Genomic DNA, 12419 nt, shown 5'->3' on the forward strand with positions numbered 1-12419 from the left:
CTAAGAGAAATTCTCTGATAAAATTTTGTAGATTCCCTGTAGAGAGTGAGTTCTACAAAATCATGTGGGAGGGTTGGACGTGGAGTTTAAAAGAATTTTAATTTTTAATTGGGAGTCATTTAATTGAATTTCTTTGAGACAGTGTCTCAAACAGAAAAAAAAAAAAAAAAAATCCCTCAGCATAAATGTTTTAACTTTCCAGCTACTAGAAGCAGATACTTTGTTAAAGGAAGAGTGAGGTCCTACAAGATCAGTGTTTATATGTTGCTGTCTGCACATCCGTTGACTAGTGATATGTGATTTAGATGGCAGCTATTATCCTCTTGGTACTCAGTGGCAAATTGTAAAAGTTCTGATGTTAAGTGTCATGAATGTTTTGATTATAAGTGAGCTGAAAGTGTTTGGTATGTTGCCTTACAAAATATACTGTTATCTAAGAGGTCTTGAAAGAATGTTGACAATATGTCATTTGGAAAAGTAAAATAAATCTATAACTGTAAAGATACATATGTATATATAGATAGATATAGGTATAGATATAGATGATATAGATATATATAGGTATAGATATATATAGATATATACACATATATACATATATATACACATATATACATATATATACACATATATACATATATATACACATATATATACACACACTTCAGTTGCTGGAATGGTCATGGAAGTTTATCACATTTTGTGGTAAAACATTGTCATTCCTAGATGAGAGCACTTCTGTTTTATTACACCTATTTCAGCTAACCCTCATGAGATTCCAGAACAGGTTCCTCTCAGAAACTGGCTAGGAGAAAAACAGCATTTTATCACAGTGGTCCTTGACACAAGGCTGCAGTATTTTGTGAGTTCACTGTAGCGATTCCTACTAAGCTCAAATTTTTCACTCAATTAATAGTATCTGTAGTTTTTAGTCTGGCATTCTTCAAGTATTTGCTTACACTTCAGGTCTTAAGACATTTATTTATTGCTTTATGTGTGGTTCTTCTTTTAATATGTCAGTTCCTGATCCTAGAAATTATTATAAGTGCTTCATCGTGGGCTCTGGAGTTCAATTTAAAGAACAGATTAAAAATTACTAAAATATAGATTAAGAAGGGGATTGTATGTAGATCTATCTATTCTTTTACTGTATCAACAAGTGTACTTTTCAGAGTTCAAAAATAAAATTCCATCTTCAGAAATTTTAGATAATTTGCCTAAAATGATTTTTATTTTCATGCTATCTGTAGCTTATATATAATACATTACTTTGAGTATCAGCCTTTTCTACATGTCACGCTGCCTTGGCAGCACAAATAGTATAGTTTTAGAGGAACTTTTAAATGGATGTGGATTACAGACACGGCTTACCTTGTTTCTGGCTTCTGACTTCCTACCAGCCTACTACTACTACTTTAAAATGCCATTAATAAGAATTTCTTAAGAAAGAGTGGAAGTAAGAGTTGAAGACCTGATCTATGTTAAATAAATCTTTTAAACATAAATTATCCAAACTAACATATGCATAAATGCATATGCATATATGCATAAAAATGCATATTAAATGTTTCAGAAACACTCTTAACTGTCATGAAAGTGTACAGTTTGGTACTCTGGGAGCACAGCCCCTTTCTGATAGGTGGGGTTTTTCTGTACCTCTATCTGCTGAACTTTTCATTGTAGGAATCAAGGAATCTGCCTCACTTCATGTAGTCCCATTCATCATACCTTTTTTGTCCCAAACCTTATACTCATTATGGTCAAAATACTTCTGCCAAGACAGTCTAGCTGTGTTCCTTCTTTCTGAACTCCAGCCTTTTTTCCACCCCTCCCTACAAATCAGTCTACTTTTACTGGTAGAAAACATAAGATTTTTTTTTAGCAAGCTTTTATTTATCTTCTTTTCCCATCTAGCTCACCATCTTAGTTTCACTTACCTCCTCTTTACAAAGACTCCCCTAATTTATCCTCTTCCTTTCTTCTGTCGGTGATCTTTTTCCTTGGCTCCTACTAGTCAATTTAATTTGATTTTATAAATTTTTCTTTCCAGTTTCTTTCCCTGAATCATATTTTACTCTGAACACAAGCTCAGTCTTTGATGCATCAATCCTTTTGGTGCCACTTCTAATGGCTAACCAAGTCCTTTTCTTTCTCTCTTTTTCATCACTTTCTCCTGGTCTCCAGTCCCTACCTTCCTGTTTCTTATCTCTTTGAACAACCTCTCATGGCTATTCTTCCCCATGGCTCATAAATCAGCACCTTTATGTCAAGTATTCTTTCTCTCTTTTCTCCAGTTATAGCCTCCCTATCCCATCAAATACATCTCATCATTTTATATTCACACTCAAATATCTGCCTTTAATTCCACAGTAGCAGATGACCATCGGTTCCCAGATCTCCACTTCCCTATTTCCTACAGGTCCATGAAGCTGCTGCCACTCACTCACCTTGGATTGTCAGGAAAACTAAACATTAGTAACAGTAGGTTGAAGAGATGATTGAAAAGAGAAAATGTACAGGAGTCATCCAGGTATCTGGGAAAAGACAATATAGTTTTCTGCAGAATATCTGCAACAATAAATTTTATTCATTAAGTATTTTCAAAGGGAGGTTGAAGCAAATTCTGTTTGGTATTGCTATTTTGTCTTCCTTCTTGTTTTCTTCTACAAATTTCTTAGTTCAAAAGATTTTATTTTTTTTCTTGACTCTTCTCTGGACACCACTTGATTCACTGGAGAGTTTAAACCATGCTTTTGAGCTCAAGGCATTATTAATTGTTACAATATAAGCAAAAATTACGACTAATAGATTTCCCCTTTGGCTCCTGAGGAAATTTTTAGGTTTTTGACATCATTCTGTGTAATTCAGCAGCCTGAATGTCCCCTATTTCATGCCCTTTTAAATCTCCTTTCTCTGAATGGTCATGTATATTGTTGTAATTAACCACTAAATTAACTAAATTAACTAATACATGGCAATAAATACCCTGGCAATCAGAACACAAAGTTTAACCTGTTATGCTAAAAATCTTATTATGCATATAAAAACACTATTCTTTTATGTCTAGGCAAGAATTTACTGTTAGAATAACAATGTTCACAGTTTAATAACAGAATTACTAGTACAAATTAAATGGTTATAGGAGGAGATAGAAAAAAAGGAGGCATGAAAGGTACTATACAGAAAATCAGTATGGTTAGAATTGTCATACAGTGTTACCAGGCTAGAGACAAATATTTTATGTCTAGAATTGCAGTACTGATGTGATAAATTTGGAGTTTTTTCTGAATATAATATTTTATTTATGACTCACCTGCTTTTCTTAAGATCTAGGATATTTAAAATTAAATAGCACTTCAGAAGATGCTGGAGCTGATTTTAGAAGTCTTAGCCTGCTTGTTTTGCAATAACAATCTTATTTATTTTTCAATATGTTGAACGGAAAATTAAAGCCATGTCTATTTTGTTTCTTTAAATGTCAAGCCTCCTTTTTAAAGAGTAATTTGATAATTAATGTAATTTAGGCAGGCAAGTGAGCGTCACCATGCTTATAAAGGACACGGAACATGGATCCAAACAATTCTTTGAGTGGACCATCTTGGCTTATTAATTTTCATTTTGATTTTGGTCTTTTTTCTTTATGATTTTGTGGGATTTTTTTTCAAATAATCCCCAAGTGAAAGAACATACAGAAATAACATTTTGAGTAGAAATAATGTTGCTTAATTGAGAACTATATAATATAATTTGAACAGAAGACAATGTTTTTCAGCACCTTTTATGTTGGACTTTACTGCTTATGTTGGGTGTTATTACTTAGAAATACTGACTTTGATCTAAATCTAGATTTTTAAAGGAAGTGTTTCAGTTAGGAATATAATCAACTCTATGATCTTGTTTAATGAACAAAAGCATTCTTCTTTAGGGAGTAATTAATGCCATAGGTGCACTGTAAAGTGACAAAATATGAGTTAAAGATAAAAATTAAAAAATAGAGCTAGATATTGAAAGCTGTATACCAAAGCCTGTAGTTATGCACTTGTGAAAACAAAACAAAACAACTTCTACTGGATAATTGTCTACAGAAGTTAAAATGAATATCACAGTATACCTAAGACACATTTCAGTATGATGGAGGGAGTATTCCAACAGTAGTTGCAGTCTCAGTCTCATTGGTATTGACACTTAGTGGAGCTCAACAGTGTCTTCCCTGTGAAGAAGGTTCATAGGCTTATTTCAGTGGTGGATGTTCAGTCAGGCTTACTTTCAGAAAGCCATGGTCCTGCCATGCTGCTTCTGAAAAGATAATCCCAGTAAGCTTGACATTGTGCATACCTGCTTCAAATTCAAGTGCAGAGACTTGCACTTCAGTATGGAGTCCAGGTAATTTTTTATATTGCTTTTATCTAGTGATAAAACATTCTACATTTTACATTTGCAGTCTACAAACAGATTTGTGTTACAACTCTGCATATATTGTGTCAAGCTATACTGTACTTCTGCTTGACTGGGTCTAATTCAGGTAACCATATTTTGTCCTTACAGACAGATACTGCAACCTTATTTTTAAAAATGGTCTTTATAATTCGCTTTTTGACACAAGAACTTTGTACTTCTTTTCCTTACTCAGCACATATCAAAAAATTTCCATTTATATATCACAGATCCTCGAGGACCATGTTGGTCATGAAAACCGCTCTGCAAAAAATATTAGTAGAGTAGTGATAAAAGTTTAACAAGGTTTACTTTAATTTCAAAACTCAATCAGCTGCATTCTTACTTCATATGTTGTGTAAATTTAACATTTATGAACTTGCAGTCAGTTAAGTTGCATTATTTTAGTAAAAGTTAACATAATTGCCAATATCTTTGAGAGAATATTTACAAAAAATTATCTGCATTTTAATCTGAAAAAAATGTATCTAAAGAATCAGTGTATTGTTATTTGTCTTACAAATTTTTAATATACTTGACAAAATATTTAAACTTTGACTTACATGTCTAAATGCACTGAAATTTTTAATAAAGGTTTATAATTGGTTTTGTATTTTGTGTAACTCAAAGAATAATTTCGTATTTATAAAGTTATGAGATTTGAAGTAGAATGTTTAAGCATGAGCAAACTTACTGAACATTCTATATGCTTCATGATTTTAGCTCCCTTATGTGCAGTAGTATAAACTGGTTTTGATTGTAAATTTTGTTTTTGAACCTCATGTTTCTTTATAAGTAGTCTGAATCTTCACTGAGGATTCCAAAAGTACTTGAAAGGTTTCAGTATTGATTTAAAGTTTTTAAATGTCATAAATAATCTTAATTCTTTTACATTAAGTGCATTTGATTTTTTTTTAATAATGTTATCTTTTTGTGTTTTAGCTCCATATTGCAGTTTAAACCCTACCTTGAGGAATGGTGGAATTATAAATAAAACAGGTGGTCCTGCTGGAAGCAAAGTTCGCTATTATTGCAAACCTGGGTACAGAATGATTGGTCGCAATAATGCGACGTGCAGGCGCTACCAAAATGGCATGTACCAGTGGGACTCTCCTGTGCCAATCTGCCACGGTAAGATAATGCTTTCTTCTTCAGCAGGCTTCTATAATTTCACTCTAAGGCTATTTCACAGAACAAAGATGCAGCATTGTCAATACTGCTGTATGCCAAGAGAGACTGACATCATGGCCTGATTCAAACATATACTGACTTGTGTATTTCATGTGTGCAGAGCTGAAGTACTAAGAACTATTCATGCAGTCAAATACAGACCAAAAGAAAAAAATATGTTTTCAGTACTTTTTTCTTTAGTAAGGTAAATACCTATAAACAGACCACATATTGTATTACTGAACATTATATAAAATTCGGTAGTTGTAAGGGATTACTTTATTATTTTAGAAAACCACTTTATAACCAGTTCTTTATAGACATAATTTTTAACTTCTTTTCACTCTTTTTTTTTTTTTTAATTTTATTTTTTCATTTTTTGCTGTCATGAAGCTGAATCAGGGTCTACTTTAGCTTGCTGGTCTTGTTAACAGTCATTACTGTTTGTCAAATGATGTGTATGTCCCATCCCTGGAAAGTGTTCAAGGCAAGGTTGGATGGGCAGCCTGGTTTAGTGGAAGGTGTCCCTTCCCATGACCGGGGTTTGGAAACAGATGCTCTTTAATGTCCCATCCAACCCAAACTATTCTATGATTCTATGATAATCAGGGACCTGGGGAAGATGAAGAAGGCTGCAAATTCTGTCCATATCACACATGGCCTATTCTGACATGTGTCTGCTTCTAGTCTGCTTTATTTATAGAATGAAATTATAGTAACATTCATATTTAAGATTATGATTGGTTAAAACTTGAATTTACTTGTTCTTAACTTTGTAAGACACTAGCATTAGTTTTTATGTCTTCTTCAAAAAAATATTTTGCTTGATGTTGTGTTTCAGTGATAGTTCAGATATTTCTTAAAAGACCATAAGATGAAACAATGGAAGTTCTATTTTGTGAATTACAGAAAAAAAAAAAAAAGGCCAGCTGAGATTTAACATGATGCTTAATCTTCTGTTGAGGGTGTGCTATTTGTAAGAAAACAAAACAAGCTGTAGAAATTTGACTACTGTTGAAGAACTTGAAGGAATAGGGTTCCTGTCTTTTATACAGAGTAATATGGTAGCTAAATATTTCTTCTGGATGAGCGTTTTCCTGATGAGAAGGGCCATGTGGCTGTACCCCTACCAGTCCAGGGAGAATCTCAGTGTGCCACGAGCAGGACCTGTGTATCTGTGTATACATGCTGCCAGAATCCAGGATGTCTTCTCTCAAATGCCACCATGTTATGTGGTATAATGCCACATATATGCCATATGTGATTTGATACAGCATGTGATTCTGTCTGATATTCCTGAAGGTCTTTAAATCATGGGAGAATCTGTGTGTGATCTGTATGGGAAATAAATTTAGGGAGAGATGATGCTTTTGTACTTAATTGAACTACATTTTATCTGCAGTTTCTGGTGCTGGCATCAAAACTGAAAAGTCAGACACTTTGCAGTAATGAACCTGGAATAATGAATAGGCCTTCAACTTGGGATCAGCAAAATGTAGGATAAAATTCTGTTGCAGATTAAAACAAAATTTTAACATCTGTATGTGGGATAAAGTTTTGATTAATTTGTTTAAACATAGCAGTCTAGTGTCATTTTCAGTGTCCTGAGGTGTGTTTTACCTCTCCTCCATCCACTTGTAGGGAAAGGTGCAAACTACTATGTTGTAGGCACTAGGCTTGCAGGATGTCTTGGAGACCTAAGAATACCAGGTAGCTCCAGACAATGGGAGAAGAAAACAAACCCTATCTGCCTAAACCTTTGTATTTGATCATGTCAGTACTGTTGCTGAAACTTTTGGAGCTATTTTGGCTAGCTGGAAGGTGTCTTTTCTCAAAAGGTACCGAAATTTTGGCATCTTAATCTGGACCTCAGTTAGTTTAAGCATTTGAGAATAGAGACGGTACTCTGTGCATATTTGTTAGACTGGGGGAGTTGGGGCCAGAAATTTTAGGAAGCCCTATAATTTACTTTTCTCCAGAATTTAAGATCTTGTGATTCCTTCACTGTCAGAAATTCTATGCAAATGTATCCCTTAGCTTTCTACTGCTAATCTATCAAGACAATATTAGTCTTCTATTGCTGCTTCCACTAATGTTCAATCAAATAGCAGAGTTCTGTATAAATGAAAATACGATACAGCACTTAAAAATTCTAAATAGTTTATATTTTTCATAGTTTCTCTTTTTTTTAGAAGTCTAATGTTAAGAGTTTTCTTTTACATTTTTAGTTTTTACATTTTATGTTCACAATGGCAGAGAAAGTGTTTCAAATGTACCATTCTACCCTTGAAAATTATGTCCAAACATAATGAGGTGCATGAATGGAGAAAAAAATTCTTTAAATAATTTAAGAAAAAAGTCCCACTTTTAAGGAGAAAATGGAATAATTCACAGAAAGGAGGAGGGAAAATGTACAGATGTGTGCAGGTCTTGATATAACATCCCAGGACTTGACAGTGGATGACCAGGGGTTAAAGAGCCTCAGAAAGTAATAGATTCTGAACAGAATTTAGGAGGACTCAAGAAAATCATAAAATACTTCAGAAACTTTGTCTGCCCTTATTTTGTCCCTATGTACAAGAAGGAGCTTTGGAATTTTAGCAATCTAGCGTGTTCACAAATACCTTTTTTCTCAAATTTTAAACTGTATTTATAATTTCATCCTTAGATGTGGCTGTAGGTATGTCAATTTCTGTAAACAACAGGAGAAAAGAATATTTGCTACATAGGTTGTTTAATATTTACTATAAATTTCTTATACATGTAAGATTCGTCATTTTAATATATCACTTTACAACTCTGGTACAATTATTCCAACTTGTATGTGTGAATGAGGCGTATGTTTTTCAAAAAACTCTGAAATGGAGAGCATACTTCAAAATTTATTTAGTACCTTTTATCAAAATGAATTCTCTCTGAAAATTAATTAAAATTACACATTTGGTCCAGTCCATAGATTTCATTATAGAATCTTTCCAAATCAAAATGTGTTTGATAACTTCAGAAATTTCTGTAAAACCAATCCTGCAGGGTTACATTTGTAATTATAATTTGAATGTGTCAGAATTAATTTTTGAAATCAAGTTTGATCATATTATCAGAAAGGGTAATTTATCGGTTACAAAAACATCTAATTTGAATATGAAAACATCTAATATGAGTTAATCTGATAGGGTCAGAAGATATTTTTCAGTTCCAGTCCTCTCAAATGCAAATGTGTGTAATAATATCCTGAATGCTGTATAAAGAGCTTGACTCCTATCTAGGAAATTAGAACTTACTGTTATTGCTTTTATTTCATTTGTGAAGTGAAAAGAGAAACATGAGTCATGCTACATTCAAAAGAGATATGGGGAGAAAATAACTATTCTTATATAATAGCAGTAAATAGTTGCTGAAAGGAAATAGTAAGGCCCCAGGAATGATACTGGCAATGACATTTGTCAGCCACTGATTAGCTCATGTACAGATTGTCATGCTGGGGGAGAGCAGGAAGAGAAGATGAGGCTGGGGATGAAGAGATGATAAGAGAAAATAAAAGAAAAGCTTGGCAAGAGGAGCAGTTAGAAGGGAAAACTGAAAGCAAGTTGTCAGGGTCAATCTGGCTCAGCAGTGCTGGGTTGCCGTGGTCTGGAGGCTGTGACATGGTACCAGTGAGACTGCAGCAGAGTGGCCCTGTTCCTCTAGAAGGCATGAGCAAATGCCCCTCTTTGTCCTACCTGTTCTTCCTGTACAAAACTGATCTTTTGACTTTGTTCTTTCTGATTTCTACCACTCATTTTTAAAAGAGCTAAAAATAACTTAAAAGAGCCTTGAAAAACCCTTGGTTGCTCTTCACCATTTGAGTTACTTCCTAGTAGGATTATAAAAGAAAACTGGAGGTAACTACTTTAAGGAAGTTCTCATCTGAATTTTAAGGACTTGGAAAGGCTCAATACCTATGACAGAATCATGATACAAGTACAGCTGATGCCAGCAGTTCCTGCTAAAAATGCTGATTCCAGGTACTGTCATTGTGCTTACGTCTGTGTTTGAAGTATATAGATGTACATTGTGGAGCTAGAGATCTTTGTACTTTTTGCTGTACTTCAACAATTATTCCAGGACCATGATTGTGTTCCATGTCTGCTCTGGGAGAGTGGGCTTGAAAATATCCATTTACAGTTTGCACAAGACCTATGACTCTGAGGCTACCAAACTACCTCCTCATAAAATTAGGTGTTCTGTGTTTTTCAGCATGGAATTAGGCTTGGACCTTTTACCTTTTGGTAGAAGTTACTATGAAAAAATGTCCCTCATAGCATACAGTCTTAAAAATGTGAGGTAAATAATAAATTTAAAATACCAAATTCCAGCTCTCTCATAAATAAACCAATGACCATATTTCAGAATATAAAACAATAAGTGTATTACTCTAGACTAAAAAGATCCCAGAAATGTAAGGAGAAACTTGACAGCAACCTTAATCTAATAGTAGCTCCAAAGATAAATAAAATAATTAATCTGTGCTCTTTTTAGGTAGAGGAATTACAGCTAACTTTACTTTTACAGGATCCTAAATTAGGTTTCCTTTATTTTATTTTATTCTTTTCTCAGAGAGGCTAGTGAAATACTGGAATAGATTGCCTGTGGAGAATGTGAAATTTTCATCATTGGATGTCTTTCAAGAACAAATTAAATCAAGATTGGTCAAGTATAATTTTGATTTGTGATAGGAGAATAGACTGGATGACAACTCATAACAGTTGGGTTTTTTAATACCCACAGCCCTGTTTTCACTTTCTTTTTTATTTCTGTCTGTATCCAAGTCTGAGAATTGTGAATGCTCTTTTTATTTCCAATTGGACACCATACACATAAGCCACTGAACATGTTTTAGTTTTGAATCCTGCTTTTAGGGACTTCTCTGTTTCTAACTTCAGGTTTTGGTTATTTAAATGCTTTTCCTAGCACTATGTTCAATGCCAGAAACAGGTCAATGAATGATGAATGTTTGTGGATTAAATTTAGGGATTTTCCAGCACATGAAAATAAACTCAATATCTGACTGTAATGCACCCCCATCTTCATTTCTATTCACAATGAAATTGCATACTTGAAGATAAATGGTATGTAAGTATCTTATTGGAATACAGGTGCATAGATATTTTAAAAGACTGTCATAAATCTTAAATTTACTGATTTTAAGAAGAAATAAATGCAAGTATAAACTGGAACACATTTCAATTTCTAGGTAAAAGGCTTTTCCCCTTGCATTGGAAGAAGTATACTTTACTGCTGTGAAAGATAATAGATACAATTAAGGCTGACTTCTATTTTTAACACTCTGAATGCACATCTCCCAGCTGGAACCTGTCAGTCTCATCTAATCACTGACCTAAGAAACATGCTGACAGTTCCTCAAGTCAGAAGATTTTCTCACACCATTCTTAATTGTTTAACAATCATGAAGCTGAGAGCTTCAAAATACTTGGTTGTGGCACAGCAGTGTCATTGTTCCCACTGTCCAAAGAAAATATGCCATTTTAGTTTGGTTCAGCTTACTTTGCTTTAAATTTTAAATCACTTGCTATTTAGTGAAACTCTCCTTGCTGATATGCTTTGTTTCAACACTGCTGCTCTATAAGCCTTTAGCAGCCTCTATAAATTTGTAGCAACAGGAATATTTTGTTCCAATCCCAAGCTCTGGGAGAAAAGCATACAAAAAAGTAAATAGATAAGACTATAACTGGAACAGTGCCAGAATTCCCAAACTGCCTTTATGGTAAGTAGCTAAAGCAGCAGTGAGAAAAGCCTGATTATTTAGCAGTACAAGTTTTAGAAACAGCTAAGGAAAGAAGGGACACAGTAAGGGCTCAGGAACAAGCTGAGGATGAAAGTGCTGAAGTGTGACAGGTAAGCATAGATTTTGAGGTGCTTTAGCATACGGGACATTGCATCAGACCTGACATGATTGAGAGGCTCTCCTGTGTGTGAACAGGCATTGTACATCTTTTATTCCTTAAAATAACTTGCACATAAGAGCTTCTCAGTCTTGAACTTTTCAGTGTCTCTAGAAAGGTTATTGCTAAAGGTGAAGAACAAGTGCTGACAGAATTATTAGCTTCTACCATCAACTAAACAGACATGGATTGGTTTGTTGAGGGGTTTTTTTGTTTGTTTGCTTTGTTTTCAAATGGCATAATAAAACCTTCTTGCTTCACTAAAGTATTTGAAGTTATTTAATGTTTGGTGTATTTAGAAATGAAATGAAATAAAGTCCATCTGTATATACAAATGGGCACATACATGGGGTGGGTGGATAGACTCATATTTTTGAGTTTTGGTTTTACACAATTAAATGTTTGTGCACTTAACACAGAGATTATTGTTTTGTTATGTGAAATGAGATCTGAAAACGCTGACAAGAAGTTAAGTCTGAACCAAAAGCCTTCAGACACATTGTCACAAGTCGGGGAGAACTGTAATGCATTAGGATGAGTGGAGGCATGGTGCAAGACATTGGGAACATTGAAATCTTTCACAGTAACCATGACTTGAAATGCATTGACATTTTTTATGATGTGCTAAAGTAGAGTGTAACTTTCCATCAGTTCAGCATGTAGACAAACTTTTTTTCAAGTATTGCATGCCTGACAAATGGTTAGAGTTGGTTCTAGTTGTAGGTAAAGGCTTCAGCTGATCTTTAGGGAATATAGCATACTTAACCAGATATGCCTATGCTGTGTTGAGTATACCAGAGACCTGAGAAACTACCACTCCTGCTGCAGTCACCTTGTGGATAAGGACCTGCCTCCAGAAAATGCAATATTTGT

General features: G+C 34.1%; 1 protein-coding gene across 2 annotated transcripts in view; it reads left to right on the forward strand.

Annotated features, from left to right (window-relative positions):
- The window catches only part of CSMD1 (CUB and Sushi multiple domains 1), a 1067087-nt gene that overhangs the window by 980075 nt on the left and 74593 nt on the right, over positions 1–12419 (forward strand). For both annotated transcript variants that reach the window (XM_015621308.3, XM_015621309.3), the window contains exon 49: positions 5377–5565. In XM_015621308.3, coding sequence (XP_015476794.1) covers positions 5377–5565 — 189 coding nt within the window. The remainder of the gene's footprint in view (positions 1–5376; positions 5566–12419) is intronic.

Source organism: Parus major, chromosome 3 (assembly GCF_001522545.3).
Source record: "Parus major isolate Abel chromosome 3, Parus_major1.1, whole genome shotgun sequence".
Lineage (NCBI taxonomy): Eukaryota > Metazoa > Chordata > Aves > Passeriformes > Paridae > Parus > Parus major.